The following is a 17,402-nucleotide window of genomic DNA, read 5'->3' on the forward strand; positions in this document are numbered from 1 at the left end:
AATGCACAGTTAAGATTGACTTGGAAAGGGGATGCTGAGTTGCTACCATGGGACTGATTAGCCATTGTTCTGGAAGCCCTGGAGACATGGGTGTTCTCAATATAGTCCCATAGTTCAAAGCACTGTGGCCTTTGCCTGCCAACTACCCAGCTTGGGAGGGGGGCCTGACCCCACACCACCATGAGGGACACCACCACAGGAGTCGTGGACATTATCCACATGGAAATTTCAGAACTGTCAGTCAGCTCAGGGGACAAAGGTCCAAGGACAGCTTCCACTCTCGCCAGCAGCCATCTGGGCAGTGAGAAGGATGATTAGACACAGGCGAATTGTGACAGTGAATGGTGCTGAATCCCATGTGTTGGCACTATGCTTTTACATGCAATGTCTCACATCCTCCTCCTCCCAGCACTGGGAGTGGACATTATGATATCTTCATTTTACAAATGAAGAAGCTGAAGCACAAAGAGGTCAGGTGGTTTGCTGACGGTCCCAGCACCCAAGATCCTGAGTACCTCTGCCTCCTGGATTGCCAGTTTGAGCTTCTATGCATCAAAGGATCTGCTTCTTCCTGGCTCCACCTTTGGAAGTTGTTTGTAAGTCTGCCAGACGGCTAGATGTGTGGGAACAGGCCACTTCCCCTTCACTAGAGAGTCACTGAGGTGCATTTAGGAACACATTCCAACTGTCAAGGGCCAGGAGCCATGCTGATTTCCAAAGGGACCCTCATAAATGGCCATCAGATTATTTCCTGCAGTCAAGTCTTGTCTTCACATCTAGTCCATGAACTCCTGGATGGCCAGGGCCCTGTCAATTGGACTGAAGACTAGCAGATCCCAAAACACTGTTGTGTGGGAGGCTTTGTCCCCAGCCTGACATTTGCACAAACCTTCGATCTCTTACTGCCCCACGCAGCCTTGGCTGTTTTTCTTTTTAATTTTTCTTCTCTTCTTCTTGCTATTGTTTCAGCAATGGGTGTTCCAGATCCTTGTGTCTGGAAATAATTTGAAAACTTTTTTATGCTTTTCTATTGTATTTATTGAGTTTTTGGAAGGTCTTCTGTTATTTATCCTATAACATTTTTTCATGTATTTTATTAACTTTTGTACAGAAAATACTTGTTCCAACATCTAAAAATCAGAACCTTTGCTGGTAATAAGATCCTGGATAAAATAAACGACATGGGTCATTTTTCTTTTTTAATCAATAAATCATTTCACTACTTTATTTATCCAACAAATACTCACTTGTGCTGCCTGCAGTGGAGCTTAAATGAGTAAAAACAGCATGATCCTTATTCTGAAATTGCTATTGCCAATTTTAAAAACGAAGTTAGTTATATAATTTGGGGGTTAGAAGGATATTTTTAAGATGAAGTCGATAGCAAAATATGCAGGGAAAGAATAGATGTGCCTAAATGTATTGCTTTTCATAAAGCAAACATTTCTCCATATTTTAAAAGTCCCTAAATCCAACATCAAAAATCAAGACACCTAGAGAGATCAGAAGAAATGGAAAATTATCAAATAAATGATAGAAGAATGTTTCTCAGAAGTGAAGCACATGCATTTCTAAACTGAAGGAGTTTACTGGCATCCAGTACAACAGATAAAAAAAGACCCCTACCAAGACACACAGGTTCCTTGGTGGTTCAGATGGTAAAGAATCTGCCTGCATTGCGAGAGACCTTGGTTTGATCCCTGAGTTGGGAAGATTCAGTGGAGAGAAGGAAATGACAACCCACTCCAGTATTCTTGCCTGGAGAATCTCATGGACAAAGGAGCCTGGCAGGCTACAATCCATGAGGACATAAAGAGTTGGACATGACTGAGCGACTAACACTTTCACTTCCAAGACACATCTTAACATAGCAGAACTTGTAGGTACTAGAGAAAATTATTCCCAGAGGTGGGGAGAAAATGGTCACAAAGACTCTGTAACAGAATGGCACCAGAATTCTCTCCAGCAGCCCTATTAGCCAGAAGTCAACAGAGCAATGCCTTCAAACTTCTGAGGAAAGTGGTTTCCAACATAGAACTCAATTCTCGGGCTCTCAATCAAGTATGAGGGTAGAGTAAGGCCATTTTAAGATATTTAAGGTCTCAAGACATTTGTTTCCTATGGTCTTTTTCTCTGAAAGTTACTGGAGGTTGTGCTCCACCCAAATGAGGAGGTAAACTACCAGAAAGACCTGGGAAGGAGGAAACAGGTGATCCGATACAAATTACATTTGTCGGCAAAGACAAATTACATGTGTTGACCAAGAAAGGGAGTCTCCAAAATAATAGTAAAGGAAAATGTCAGAATCACAACTGTTTAGAAGGCCAAGAGAGCCACTAGTCCACGTTGGAACAGGAAGTCAGAGATCCAGAAGGGAGGTCTCAAAAGAAATGAACAAAACCCAAAGAAATAGAAGTTGCCTTATGTATACACAAGAACCCACAAAGGCCTAATTGCAAACCATCTGAATGGACAATTCCAAATTCAGTGGTAAAGATAAAACCCAGTTTGGCTCATATTAACTACTACTCTGGGCTGACTGGCTTCAGGATCTAGAGATGTTCTCAAGGTGAGCTCCACATCATGATGGAATGAGTGACAGGCTCTGCAGTCAGATTGGTTGGGTTTAAGTCCTAGCTTTGCCTAGAACTAGCTGTATGCCCTTGGGCAAACTGCTCGATTGTTCTGAATCTTATAACCTCAGTAAATGGGAGATCAAAACAATGATCTATGATATTATGTCAACTTATTAAGATGATATATGTGGAACTGCTTTGTGAACTAGTATTAGTACAGTGGAAGTTATCCAGCAACCTCTGCCAACCCAACTCACCAAATTTTGCCACATTTGTCTGTGTTCCTCCAAAATTCCAAAGGTGTTGGTGTTAGGAGGTGGGGCCTTTGGAAGGTGACTAGGTTGTGAGAGTGAAGTCCTTGTGAATGGGCTCCATGAAAGAGGTCCCAGAGAGCTCCCCCTCCCCTTCTACCATGTGAGGACACAACCACAATGAGAAGTCTGCCACCTGGAAGAAGGCTCTTACTTCACCATGTTGGCATGCTGATCTTGGACTTCTAGGCTCCAGAGCTGTGAAAAATAAATTTCTGTTGTTTATATGCCACCTGGTCTATGATGTTTTATTTTAGCAGCCCAACTGGACAAAGACAGCCAATCTCCTGGTAAAACATACAGACTACTGCCCATGGCATGCTGATCTCTTGCTACTAGTAGAATACACTCTCCCACTCTACATCAAGTGTGGCTTTTTGGACCAACAGCACAGGCATCACCCGAGAGCTTGTAAGAAATACAGCATCTCAGCGTGCCTCAAACCTGCTGAATTGGAATCTTCATCTTCACCAAATCCCCAGGGGAAAGGTGGGCACCTTAAATACTGGTCTAATAGGCCCTAAACACTTCTCTTCCCACCGAACAAGCTGCAGGCTTCCCAAGAGCCACCTGGATTGGTTTATAAGCCAATTGCTTATTGCTTCTGCTATTATATTATGAAGCATAATTAAATAGATAAACCCAAACCTGAGTACAAAGGGAGAGAGTTGTTTCTAGGAAACCTAGGCTGGATGCTCTAGGAAGACATGATAAAGGAGAATGGTCTAGAATTAAAGTTCAGTAGAGGAGGCTTCTGGGAAGGGTTTAATAGCTGGAGCTATTGCCTGTGGGTATACCTTAGGGGTCACGGCTGAGGACCCCAGGTCCTCCTCGTTTGCCCTGAGTCAGCCCTGTACTTCCCCCACTACCACCACCCCCAGCATTACAGCTGTTCCCTGCCCTATCCAGGTGTTCTTTATTCCTGAACTAACACTGGGGCACTTACAGGAGGGATGCATTACATGAATTTTCTTATTAACCCTGGTGCAACCCCATGAGAGAAGTTATTACTATCCAATTTACGGGCAAGAAAAACAGAGACTAAGTCACTTTTGTGAGGTCACATGGTAACTGGCAGGGCACGACTTGAAAGGAGATCTGCCCCCAGGTGCCAGGCTCCAACCATGACACTGTTGATGGCAAGAGACGCTAAGAGTTTAGGGAAAACACAGATGCTGCAGAAACATTTGAGAAACGTACATCCCCGCCAGCAATTAAAGGGATGTAGATCTAAGCAACTTCAGAGCACTTCTCACCTGTCAAATCTGCAAAGGTTTTTGTTCCTTTGCAATTCAATTTGCATTTATGTCAAAGTAATATGTGTTCATGGTTTACAAGAGTCAAACGGTCCTACAGGCACACGGATGAAAAATAGCCGCCTCTGCCCTGGCTCATTGCACCCCCACCCAGACACACTCTGTGGGAGGAAGGGATGCAATTCCAAGAGGTGGCCTGAGCCAGGCCACTCCTGCCGTGGCCTTCACCTTCTGTCCCCTTCACACTTCCTCTGGGCTCTCCAGGGCCTCCAGGAATGTTGCCCTGATGTTCCGCTGATCTTCCCAGTAGAGCGAAGCAAGGGGCTGAGTGGCCCAGATTGGGAGTGGAAATGGGGAGCCAGAGGGGGATACATAGCAAGAACCCAAAATGACCCACACCCGTTAACACAGCCATCTGTAATCTCACTTGGGGTGGGTAGGAGGAGGGAACCATTCCAAAGGGAAAAACCACCACTGGCCACATCATTTGTAGAAAACTCTATGGGGAAGTGCTATTTCTTCACTGGAGCAACAGTAAAGAGATTTTATTTTTATTTTTTGGCCATGCAGCACAGTATATGGGATTTTAGTTCCCTGACCAGGGATTGAACCCACGCTCCAGGGTACTGGAATTACAGAGTCTTAACAACTGGACCACCAGGGAAGTCCCAAGAGAATTTTTTTTTTTTTTCGAAAATAAAAATAAATATATCCCCAACCTGTCACCCTTTCCCACCAAAAACTACGTTCTCTTGGGTGGATCCCCAAACATGTAGGTTTTTAGAGCACTGTCATCAGTATCACAGGGAAAATGACAGGCTCTTCAGAGCGAGGTTTGGGGTCAATTCTGTGGGATCCTGTTCTGCTCTGGGATGTGCGACAAACCCCCTTTCTGAGCCTCCGCTCCCTCCTGTGTGAATGGAGATAACATTTCCTGCTTCACGGAGGAGCTGGTGGATGATCTGTGTAAAAAGCCTGGCACAGGGCTGGGCACCTAGTAGCTGCTCAACCAGGAGGAGGGCAGCTGCCTCCAAGAAGCACCCTGGCCTCAGTGCTGTCCTCTCCCCTGGCCTCAGCTAACCTCTGTGGGACACTCCCTACAGCCCTGAACTGGTAAATCCACCGCCAGCAATTGTCACTCACTGCCCCTCCAGCTCTGGCCTTCTTAAAGGCCCAAACAAGGTCTTCCCATAACCATAACCCATCCTACTAGGTGTACTCACAAGTGCTCACAGAATGAATCCTTACAGCCCAGCTCAGAGCTCATATCCCCCCACCCACCCTTCCTGCCCCTGCAAGTGCCTTCGGCCTCCAACTCTATCCCAGGGGCCCTCATTCAGTGCTGACCCTCCCCGCCTGAGCTCTCCTGTGACCTGTGGGCTCCTGGGGGTAGAACGGATGCTGGTCCAGCTCTGTCTCCATCGCAGTGCCCATCAAAGGCTGAGCCCGCTGGGCAGGTCCTGCAGGCTTTCATCCCATGGTTCTTTACTGACCCCCACCATGACAAGGGCAGTGAACATGACAAAGGCAGTCCTTCCTTTCAGTGCACTAACTTTCCAGTGGAGGCAGATTTTTTAAAATGTCAACAAATATATAAACTCTGATTGTGACAAGTGTTATAAATAAAACAGGGTGATCATACAGCAGTGCAGATGAATGACCTACTGCTATACTCTACAGTATGGATGAACTTCACAGACCCATGAAGCCCAACACTAAAGTGTATACATGTGTGTTTCCATTCATATAAAATACTAAAACAGCCCAAGCTCATCTGTGCTGTTAAAAGAGAGGATAGTGATTACTCTGGAAGGAACCACAGGGACTAAAGGGACATCAGACATGAGGGGGCTTCTGGGGATGCTATTCATGTTCTGTTTCTTGATGTGGGTGCTGGTTACATGGCTGTGTTTGGTATGTGAAAATTCATCAAACTGTATGCTTATGATAAGTGGGCATGTGCACGTGGATATTATACTTCATTTAAAAGTTGGGTATTTTTTAATCCTCGGGGGATGAGATGGAGACTTGAGGATAGAGGTGGGACTTAGTGATATGGGTAGGATAGTCAGGGAGGACTTCTTGGAGGAGGTAACATCTGATATGAGACTTATGGGTTAAGAGTTAGTCTTGAGAAAAGACAGTCTGTTAAATAAGTGACTGGGAAACTGGATAGATGCATGTAAAAGAATGAAATTAGAACATTCCCTGAAACCATATACAAAAATTAACTCAAAATGGATTAAAGGCCTAAATGTAAGACCAAATATTATAAAACTCCTAGAGGAAAATACAAGCAGAACACTCTTTGACATAAATTACAACAATTATTCTTTTTGATTCATCTCCCAGAGTAATGGAAACAAAAGCAAAATAAAACAAATGGACCTAATTAAACTTAAAAACTTTTGCACAACAAAAGAAACCATAAACAAAATGAAAAACAACCTATAGAATGGGAGAAAATATTTGCAAATGATGAATTGACAAGGGATTAATTTCCAAAATATGCAAACAGCTTATACAGCTCAATATATAAACCAAAAAAAAAAAAAAAAACCCAATCAAAAGATGGGCAGAAGATCTAAATAGACATTTTTCCAAAGAAGACATATAGATGGCCAATAGGCACATGAAAAGATGCTCAACATTACTAATTATTAGAAGTGCAAATCAAAACTACAATGAAGTATCACCTCATACTGGTCAGAATAACCATCATTAAAAGTCTACAAATAATAAATGCTAGAGATGGTGTGGAGAAAAGTGAACCCTCCCACACTGTTGGTAGGAATGTAAATTGGTGCAGCCAGTATGGAGACTAGTATAGAAGTTTCTTCAAAAACTAAAAATAGAATTATCATATGGTCCAGCAACCCCCATTCCTGGGCATATATTCAGAAAGGAGGAAAACTCTAAATCAGAAAGATATGTGCACCCAATATTCATAGCAGCACTATTTACAATAACCAAGGCATGGGTGTGGAAGCAACCTAAATGTCCATTGACAGATGAATGGATAAAGATGTGTATGTACACACACACACACACACACACACACACACACACACACACACACAGTGGAATATTATCATAAAAAAGAACAAAATAATGCCATTTGCAGCAACATGGATGGACCTAGCAATGATCATACTAAGTGAAGTAAGTCAGACAGAAAAAGACAAATGTGATATCACTTATGTGTGGAATTTAAGAAACAGATACATATGAACTTATCTATGAAACAGAAACAGCCTCACACACATAGAAAACAAACTTATGATTGCCAAAGGGAAAAGGAAGTGGGCAGAGATAAGTGAGGAGTTTGGGATGAACTAGATACATGAAGTAGATGAAGTAGATATATACTACTATACATAAAATAGGTAAACAACAATGTCTTACTGGATAGCACAGGAAACTATATCTGATCTTGCAATAACCTATAATGGGAAAGAATCTGTAAAAGAAAAAAAATATATATATATAACCGAATCACTTTGCTGCACACTTGAAACATTGCAAATCAACTATACTTTAATAAAACACATTAATTAACTTTCAAAAATAAAATTTTTTTAAAAATCATTCTTGGGGCAAACTGGGGAAAAGCACCCCAAGCAGAGGGCCTGGTGAGGGCAGAGGCCCAGAGACAGGAGAAAATTTGGTACCCTGGAGGGAGAGCAGAAGCTAGTGCAGGTGGAGCCTCGCACAGAAGGGAGTGGAGGTTGGAGGGCTACTAGATGAGATCAGAGAGGTGAGCTGGCCCCAGATCAGGAATGGCCTTATGATCAGGGAAGGAGTGAGGAGTTTATTCTAAATAAGATACAATGTCCTAGGGCATCACAGAGGCATGCTGTGATCTGGCTTACCTTCTGACTGCCATGGGGAGAGGAGATCCTGGGCTGAAGCACCCCAAAGATCATCCATGAATGAATGAAAACAAGACATACATAGAGAACTCTTAGCCTGTGAGAACCATAAGAGGTTTTACAGACCATTTTACAGACAAGAAAACTGAGGCCAGAGAGGGCAAGTCACTTGCCCCAAACCACAAAGCAAGTTAGTAGCCAGGGCAGAGAGACTAGCAACTCAGGCTACCTGACATTCAATGACAACTCCCATAAAAGGAAGAAAAATTCCTAGGCCACCAGGGCCCACTAAAGGGAAACTCTGGGAAAGTATGATCTAATTTTGCAAACTTTCTATCTGATTACTGGTTCATCTGGGCTCTGGCCCAGACTGTGTGCATGCTAAGTTGCTTCAGTCGTGTCCGACTCCGACTCTTCTCAACCCTATGGACTGTAGCCCGCCAGGCTCCTCTGTCCATGGGATTCTCCAGGTAAGAATACTGGAGTGGGTTGCCATGCCCTCCTCCAGGGAATCTTCCTGACCCAGGGATCAAACCTGCATCTTCTGCATTGCAGGTGGATTCTTTACCACTGAGCCACAGGGGAAGCCCCCTGGCCCAGACTAGAACTGGGTAATTGGGTTAATTTCCTCTTTTGTGACCACTGGGGAGACAATACCACTTGCTTCAGACTCTCTGTCTCCCAGGCAAGGGAGGTCTGGGAGTGAATCTGCCTGTGGTCACTGATTAAGGATAGGAGACACCAGGAAGACTTGCTCTCTGGAGGCCACCTCCCAGCTCCTGGCAGTATGCTGTCCCAAAGCTCCTAGGAGAGCAGGAAAGAAGGAAAGGGCTCCTCAGAGTGGGAGCTCCAGACTAATGCCAATGGGGGACTGACCACCACAAAGAGGGCCTTCAGCAAAACAGGAGGTCAGAATGAGGAGGAGAAGGGGGTTCTCTTAGCTTGATTAGTTCTCCCATGACCCTCACAAGAGGTTATCATCCTCCTCCTTTACAGGTAGGCAAGGTAGATCAATTAGCTCCAAGACAATACAGCAGGTAAGTAACATAAAGGGGACTACGGTCTCTCTCCTGGGAACCCTCCCATCCTTAAACCCGACCACCTTCCTTGAGCCTCTTGCCCTAACACTCACTGAGTCATTACCGTGCTTTTTTTTTTTTTAATTTTGCACTTTCCCCTATATGAGATCATCTCAATTACTTGTCTTTATCTCCCAGAAGATATGTTCCATGCGTATTGCTGCATCCCCAGTGTTTAGTAAGGTGGGTAGCACATAGAAGGTATGCAATAAAAAAATTCTGGAAGTACAGAAGGAGGTGGTTGAGGGAAGGCCTTTCTGAGGAGGTGACATTTGAGCCCAAGTGCTGAGAAAGAGCCAGCCATAAGAAAATCTGGCCATGGGAAGGAGATCTCGGGCACTTTGAGAACAAGAATGGAACAAAAGGGGAGAGAGGATGAGGAGTGCCCAACGCTAAAGCACAGCTAGAGAAATACCTTTACCAAGAGGAGTCCGGCGTTGGGGAACCGTTTAAGGGAGCAGGGCTGGAGGCAAAGAGACTGTCAGTCCTTGCTGTTTGGTCCCGATCAGCAGTCTCCCGTTGAGTATTTCCGGGCCCGCGCAGGCTGAAGGTGGAGGGGTGTGCTGCTTCCCGAGGCGAAACTTGTCGGAACCCTTCTCCAGTCCCGAAGGTTGAACCTCTGCGGGAGGCGCTCTGTTTCTAGCGTTGCGTCTTCACTCAGCGACCCACGCACAGCCGCGACCCTGAGCCCAGCTGAATCGCAGAAGCCTTCTCCTCCGACCCGACCTCCCGGACCCCAAATCTCAGCTTCCGGCCTCCACTCTGGCGGAGGGTCCTCAGTTCTCGAGGAAATCGAAGGTAAAGAAGTAGCCAATAGAAATACGGCCTGGAAGCGCTTAGGGCGGGGCGCGAGTGCAACTGACCAATCAGGGCAGCCTTCATCCCTTTAAAAGTGCTGCCGCGAGGTACTGAACACCGCTAGTCGTCCCAGTCTAGCCGCCGGCCTCGGAGTGGATCTGAGCAGAACCCTGCGCTCCACCAAGGGCGATGGCGTCAGCCAGAGGCAGCTGTCGCATGGCCCGTGCCTTCGGGGCCGTGCTCCCCCTGAACTGGTTTGGAGACGCGTCGTCCCTGCAGCCCTCTAACAGTTCGGTTGGCAACGGATCTGAGAGCACTCGCCCGACCTGGGGTCCCCGCAGCCTGGACGGCCTGGAGGGAGTGGCAGAGGCCGGAGCGGCGCTGGCACTGCGCGCGCTGATCGCGGGCGCCTACCTGGCCCTGTGCGCTGTGGGGCTGGTGGGCAACGTGCTGGTGCTGGTTCTGGTGCGGTCCCAGCAGCGGCGCCGGCGCTCGCTGCTCAACTGCTTCCTCCTCAACCTTGCAGCCACCGACCTGCAGTTCGTGCTGACACTGCCCTTCTGGGCCGTGGACATGGTGCGCGACTTCAGCTGGCCCTTCGGGGGTGCCATGTGCAAGGTGGTGCTCACGCTCACGGTGCTCAACATGTACGCCAGCGGCTTCTTCCTTAGCGCCATGAGCGTGGCCCGCTACTATGCGGTGGCGAGGGCGCTGCGCCCCTGCCGGCCGGGCACCCTGTGGGGTGTCTGCTTGTGCAGCTTGCTCTGGGCCACCGCAGTCCTGGCCACCGCACCCACCGCCCTGTTCGCCACAGCGGCCAGCATCGGGGGCGAACGCCTGTGCCTGCTGCGCTTCCCCGACGGCGGTCCCGACTGGCTGGCCTTCTACCATCTGCAAAAGATCACCGTGGCTTTTGTGCTGCCGCTGGTCACGCTGGGGACCTGCTCGCTGCTGCTTCTGCGCTTCCTGAGGCGGCGGCGGGCGCGCTGGCCGTCTGGGGTCCGGCCCCGACGTCGCTCCCAGGTTACCCGCGCGCTGGCCTGCGTGCTGCTGGTCTTCGTGCTCTGCTGGCTCCCCAACCAAGCGCTTACGTTCTGGGGGGTGCTGATCAAGCTGAACGCGGTGCCCTGGGACCGCGCCTACTTCCTGGTGCAGGCCTACCTCTTCCCGGTGTCCATCTGCCTGGCGCACTCCAACAGCTGCCTCAACCCGCTACTCTACTGCCTGCTGCGCCGCGACTTCCGCCAGGGCCTGCAAGAGCTGTGCGGCCGGGCCAAACGCCCAGCGGACCTCCGACCCGGCTCTCCGACAGCCCCGCCGCAGCTGCGGGGCTCTCAGATTAGGCCTGAACCTGGAGAACCACACCTCTCAGTAAGGGCCACACGCTGCTCCACCAGTCCCAAGAGTGATGGGGCAGATATATGATGTCAAGGGGCAGGGCCTGACTGGAGAAGCAGGCCCTTTGGCCGTGGAAATTACTTAAGCCTGGGAGTTCATCACTAACCTTCTGTGTGACCCAGGGTGAGTCCCTTTCTCCTTGGCCTCAGCTTACTCTTTCCTATAAGGAGAGGTGAGGATTGGATGAATGCTGGGGACTCCTCTGTATCTAGCCCTTCAATCCTCCTGGCACAACCTCTGCAGTGTGAGCTCCATTCATTGCTCTTTAAGGCACTTAATCCGACTCCTGGTTTGTTTCCCTTTGTTATAAGGGAGCTGTGAGAGAGGGATGTGAGTGGTTTTTGGAAAGCATAGAGTGGAGGGATTTCAAGGTTATGAGGTAGCCCTTGATGGCTCAAGATTTCTGAGCTTTCATCTGCAAGGCCCGCCTGCTACTTGTTCTCTCTAGATCTTGGGGGCTTGACTGACCCAAACATCACTCATCTGGCAGTATGCTGTGACTGAGCATGCTAGCTGTTGCATGAAAAGCGGCTGCAAGGAGCAGTCAGGAGGTCTGGAGCTATGTAGCTGGTCAGGGGTGGGGGGAAGCAGTGGGGGGTGAGCAGTGACCCGCGTGGCCCACATAGGACAGAACTGGGACCAGTGGGAAAGAAGTCATGGGGAGCAGATTTCCATCCCTCGTTATGGCAGGCCTTTCCCATTTTTGAGCACATGAGCTTCATGAGGTGGTGAGCTCCCTATTCTAGAAATCATTACAACAGAGACTGATAGAGACAGAATTGATACATCAGTAGGGGTGTGGAGCTGCTGGATGATTTCACCAATCTCTTTGAGCCTGGAGGCCCTGTGACTGATATGGGACAGTTGGGAGTGTTTGCATGCTACAGGCTTTAACAGTCAGCATCTTTTCCCCTTGCTCTCCAAAGGCATCACTGAAGATAAATCAAAAGGCAACTGATTTAAATTCCTTCTCTGGTAGACAGCATTGGATCTACATATTGATGCAGAGCTACCATAAAGCATTCTTAGCACACACCAGTTGAGATTAGGTGGTCAGAGGTCAGAATTTGTGTTTGCATCCTTGCAAAGACTTGCTCATAAATTTCATGCCTGATGTTTCCGACAGAGGAAGACGATGCTTTAAAGTAGAGGGAAAAACCTATTCCCCACTGCCTGGTGTCCAAGTCCTGAGCCCACACAGGATCTTGGGTCGACTCAAATGTCTGTGATTTGTCATCCCAGAGCAGTCAGAAGGGGTGGAGGGGTGAGGCCCACAGCTAACCCCTGGTGGAATGAGAGGCCCTGTGCCTCATGGTGTGGGTGATACTATGACCCCTCTAAAGGACCACAATACAGATGAATCTGTATTCCTTGGAGTACTTGTCCACTTAAAAAGAAAATAAATACAAAGTAAAGAACTGCAGTGATTCACTGGTAGCTCCAAGCCTTGATTATTTTTCTCAGTGTTATTTTAAAATTGAGTCATTTGCAGCTTATTTCTCTCTCACATGCAAAGGAATGTTTTGTGGGAGCAACAGGAGGGATAAGGAGTCACTACTGCTCTTCTCATCTGTCTTCCTGCAGCCTATCCCCCATTGTCCCTGGGACCAGCTCTAAGAACTAAAAGGGTGGGATATGGGGTGTTCTCCCAAGAGAACATGAGAACTGTGTGGGAGCTGCAAGTGCTCTAAATCAGAAATAATAGCTTATTAAATAGAACCTGAGGGTAATGGTCATTTCTAAAATCATTCTGTTTAAAGACTATTGTAGAAAGTTACACTACTAAATCCACAAACACCATACAGTGGACCATAGGGTGTGGGGGGCAAAGACATTAAATTTGGAGTCCGCCTGTTCAGAAGCCCTTGATCTGCCCTTGCTATGTGCCTTAAGCGAGTCACTTTGCCTGTCTCAGCCTTGGTTTCTTTATCTATAAAATGAGTGGGCTGATAATTCCCTGTGACCATGTCCAGATCAATGATTAATTTTTACCCCCTCTGTGTTCTTTTCTATTCAGTCTTTACCTGCAAACTCTTTTTAGGGTCATTTCTTGCTACAACACTATTCATTTAACTCTTAGTTCCGGTGAACTATTTCCTTTATCGAAGTCAGGGTGAATTTTACTGGTTCATGTCGTGCAGGTATCACGTTGACCAGAAGAGGACTATGGCTCGTGTGGAGGGTCTCATCAAATGCCCTTATTGTAGTCTCAAACTGTGGGCCCAGCTCTGAGCCGGCACACTTGAGGCTTCCCCTGCAGCGCCATGTGTGTGGAAATAGGACCCAAGTGTGCCCCAGAGAGACCACCTCCTGTCAAGGGGGCATTCAGCACAGTGCTGACACCAGTACTGAGGGGACAGTGAGGAAGGAGGCAGGCATGAGGGATGGGGCACTCTGAGAAGACAGTGCGAAAGAGTGAGCTAGAAGAGTGTGTCATCACTAGATGTCGAGAAGGGGGGCATGTGCGGAAGTGAGAATAAATGAGATTTTTTGAAGGGAAAGAACAAAACCCCCAAACTTGTTGAGCAAGAAGAGCAATGATCCGGCATTGGTTGAGTGCTTGACAATGAGGCAGGCACAGCGCTTTGTGTAGGCTTGGTCCTCAAAAAGGATTTTGAGGTGTGCAGTATTATTCACCTTGTAAGGAGGAAATGAAGGCTCAGACAAGTTAGGGAACTGCCCAGCAAACATTTCCAACAGCAGCTCCCTGACTCCAAAGCCCAAAGTCTTACCTGCTTTTGGCTCATCTGCCAGCTGCCAAGAAGGGGATGGGGGGTAAAGTGCTCAAAGAGGCCAAATGACAACTTGTGTCCTGGGCACAGAGGCACAAAGGAGCCAGGTGCCTGCAGAAGAATAGGTGCTCTGAATGAGCGAGTGGAGCCTGGGGTGGCCAAGGTGTCAGGTACTGCAGGGCAGGGGAGGAGGAGGGGTGATGGCCTGAGTGAATCCCAAGGATATATGATGTTGTCATCCCAGCACATCCCAGCCCCCCTTAGCGCCCTGTAGGAGAGAGGCATGAGGGGATGCTCAGACTTCCAAAACCCCTCCAGGTGGGTGGAAGTACAGAGCCGTGGACTGTGTGCCAGGAGACAGGTGGGCGGCTGCTGAATGTCATTTTCACCTTGCAGAGGTGAGTCCCTGCCCCTTGGAGCAGCTGGGCCCCAGCGCCTCAGCCTCTGCACGCTTTCTCTGCTGAATTCTTCCTTGAAGAGTACAGGACGCTTCCCTGCACCCCTCGCCTGTATCACACAGCCTGGCCTGTTTGCGGGACCCTCCGGACTCTGGCCGCCTTTCTCTCTTCCCTTCAGGACAGAGCCTTCCTTTCTCTTCCAAGTCACCTCAGCCCCAGGTCCTCCCTGGAGCATTCTAAGTGTTGGAAGCCCAGGCGGATGTTGCAGACCTTTTCTCAACCCTAGCATGCTCTCTGTGAAAGTTTTGGGGGCCCCCGTGTCCTACTTTGTGTCCCTCCCTTGTACACCTTGAACCTTTTCTCTGTTTTGGCTCTTAGCGTTCCACTCTGACTGCCTCCCTGCCATTCCTCTGCCCACCTCGGAGGACAAGGGCAGGCCCACAGGTCTTCCTGGTCCCCTGTGCAGTGTGCTGCCCACACAAGGACAGCAAACTGGATGCTGAGTATGTTTCTATTTCTTCTTCAGCTATAAACTGTAAATATCTGTGTCTGAGTCTTGCTTGTATTGCTTATACAGTAGGCTCTCAAATAAAAGTTTAATGAATGAATGAACACTGTTGTGTACATCCTCGCTCTCCTGTTTGCCTGTGTATGATGTGGTCTTTTGTCTCTTTCCCATTTCTTCCACCTGTGCAGGCCTTCCAAAGCCTCCCCCGGGTTCAGGAAGACTCCTCTTAAAATCCAGCCTCCTGTGAACCAGACCAGCTGGCCGGGCCTTCTCTGGAACTCACCTTCATTCACCTATTCCATTCTCTAGACCTCCTTTATGTCATCATCTCCATTCATTCTCACAGTATCCTTGGGAACCAGGTCACATTATTCCCATTTCATGGAAGAGCAAACTGAGGCTCCAAGTAGCAAAGTGGCATATAGCCAATGGGCAACAGAGCTGACATCATCCCAGGCCTGCCACCCTGCCTGCCTCTAATATGAGTTGTCAGACTGGAGTTAATCAAGACAAATGATATGAGTGAATGAGGAGACGGCTCATGGCTCACTACCTTCCACAGTTGTTTTATCTTAACAGGAACCGATTAGATGTGGGGGTTGTAGATGTGGGGGTTGTAAGAGGAGGGTGGCCTTGGGCTGAAGCAGAGACATCAAGACACTGTCTGAGAAATGGAGTCTGACCATTGACCTATACAAGGCCACCCTTGGCTGAATTCTGACCTCCTGAGAAAAAATGGGAGTGATGGATGGGGAGAGTCAGACTCTAGCAGCTGGGGGAAAGGGTGGGAGGGGAGGGACTAGAGAGTGCAAATGTAGACAGCTCTTTCAAAGTGGCCTGTGATGCAGGCCAGAGGGTGAGAGGTCACAAACGGCTGTGAGGGACAGCGGTGCTGATGGGAAGGAGAGATGGTGGGGGTTGAGCATGGAGCAGAGGGGGCTGATTGGGGAGTGACAGTGTGTGGGGATGAGAGGGCTCAGAGACACTGTGGGTTGGGGCTGGTTACAGACAGCATGTTGACAACCGTATTTGAAAGCAGGTGCTGCTATGCATTGAGTTGTGTCCTCCCCAAAAGTACACTGAAATCCAGCCCCAGGCACCTTTGAGTATAACCTTATTTGGATATAAGGTCCTTGCAGATGTAGTCAAGTTAAGATGAGGTCATCCTGGATTAGATTTGACCCTAAATCCAACGGCTGGTGTCTTTATAAGAAGGTCACATGAAGACAGAGAGACACACAGACAGGAGAATGGTATATGCAGATGGGAACAGAAATTGGAGTGATGCATCTACAAGCCAAGTATTGCCGGCAACCCCTTGGAAGCTGGAAGTGGCAAGGGAGTATTCTTCCCTAGAGGCTTCCAAAAAATCGTGGCCCTGCTGACACCTTGATCTCAGCCTTCTACCCTCCAGAGAACTGTGAGAGAATAAATTTCTGTTAAGCCACCTCATTTGGGGCTTTCCAGGTGGCTCAGTGGGTAAAGAATCTGCCTGCAGTGCAGGAGAAGCAGAAGACTCAGGTTCAATCCCTGGGTCAGGAAGATCCCCTAGAGAAGGGCATGGCAACCCACTCCAGCGTTCTTGCCTGGAGAATCCCATGCACAGAGGAACGTGGTGGGTTACAGTCCATAGGGTGGCAAAGAGTCAGACACAATTGAGCATGCATGCACCTCATTTGTGCTAATTTGTTATGGCAGCCCTAGGGAACTAAGGCAGACATTCTATGGGCTGAGCTTGCCTGCGGAGGAGGGTGGGGAGGAGTGCTTACCCTCTGGCTAAAGTCTGCAGCCCCAACTCATTCCTTCCAGCCTCCCTTAGTAATGAGCAGCCTGAGCAGGTTAGGTACATGGACTCACTCCACATGGTCTAACATGGAGCCTCAACAGAGGGCTTGGGCCCAGGGAGGCTGGCACTGCGTGCAGGAAGACGGGCAGCACAGAAGCAAAAGGGGCGCTGGTTACAGCAGAGGCAGTGGCCTTGGAGGAGAAAGCACAGGCCTTGGGGTGCTTCTGGGCTGTGTGACCTTGAGCAGGCCATCTGACCTCCCTGGGCCTCAGGGTCCCCATCGATATTGAGACCATGCTCTCCACAGCACTGGCCCCCTGTGTAATCCATTCCCAATACGTGACAGCACTCCTTACCCTGTGTTTTCATTCTAGCCATGGGGATCAATTTCACATTCAGCAAACATTTCTGGAAGGCTGATTGTGTCAGGCTCCAGGGACAAGGACACACACACACACACACACACACACACACACACACACACAAGTAATTTATGGCCAGAGACTGACAGGCTGGATTTTTAAAATAACCTCATAATCCCAGTGTATGCTCTTTACACAAACACACCTAAACATACGGGCAAAAACAGGTTGAAAATAAAAAGGATGGAAAATGGCACACCAATCAAGTAGGAATCTGAGAAAATAAAATGGCTGTGCTGTTCCATTGGTGTGTAGCATTGTGTGTA

The 17,402-nt window shown here is 48.3% G+C and overlaps 2 protein-coding genes across 3 annotated transcripts in view; one reads left to right on the forward strand and one right to left on the reverse strand.

Moving 5' to 3' along the window:
• Positions 1–9,867, reverse strand: part of ADAMTS7 (ADAM metallopeptidase with thrombospondin type 1 motif 7) — a 70,785-nt gene extending 60,918 nt beyond the window's left edge. For both annotated transcript variants that reach the window (XM_070477659.1, XM_070477658.1), the window contains exon 1: positions 9,510–9,867. The gene's annotated coding sequence lies outside the window, so the exon portion shown is untranslated. The remainder of the gene's footprint in view (positions 1–9,509) is intronic.
• Positions 9,868–10,081: 214 nt separating this feature from the next.
• LOC110131344 (relaxin-3 receptor 1-like) lies at positions 10,082–11,317 on the forward strand. The gene has a single exon (XM_020883900.2). It carries the CDS (start codon positions 10,082–10,084, stop codon positions 11,315–11,317), a length of 1,236 nt encoding a protein of 411 aa, XP_020739559.2.
• The last annotated feature ends 6,085 nt before the right edge of the window (positions 11,318–17,402 follow it).

Source organism: Odocoileus virginianus, chromosome 16, assembly GCF_023699985.2.
Source record: "Odocoileus virginianus isolate 20LAN1187 ecotype Illinois chromosome 16, Ovbor_1.2, whole genome shotgun sequence".
Lineage (NCBI taxonomy): Eukaryota > Metazoa > Chordata > Mammalia > Artiodactyla > Cervidae > Odocoileus > Odocoileus virginianus.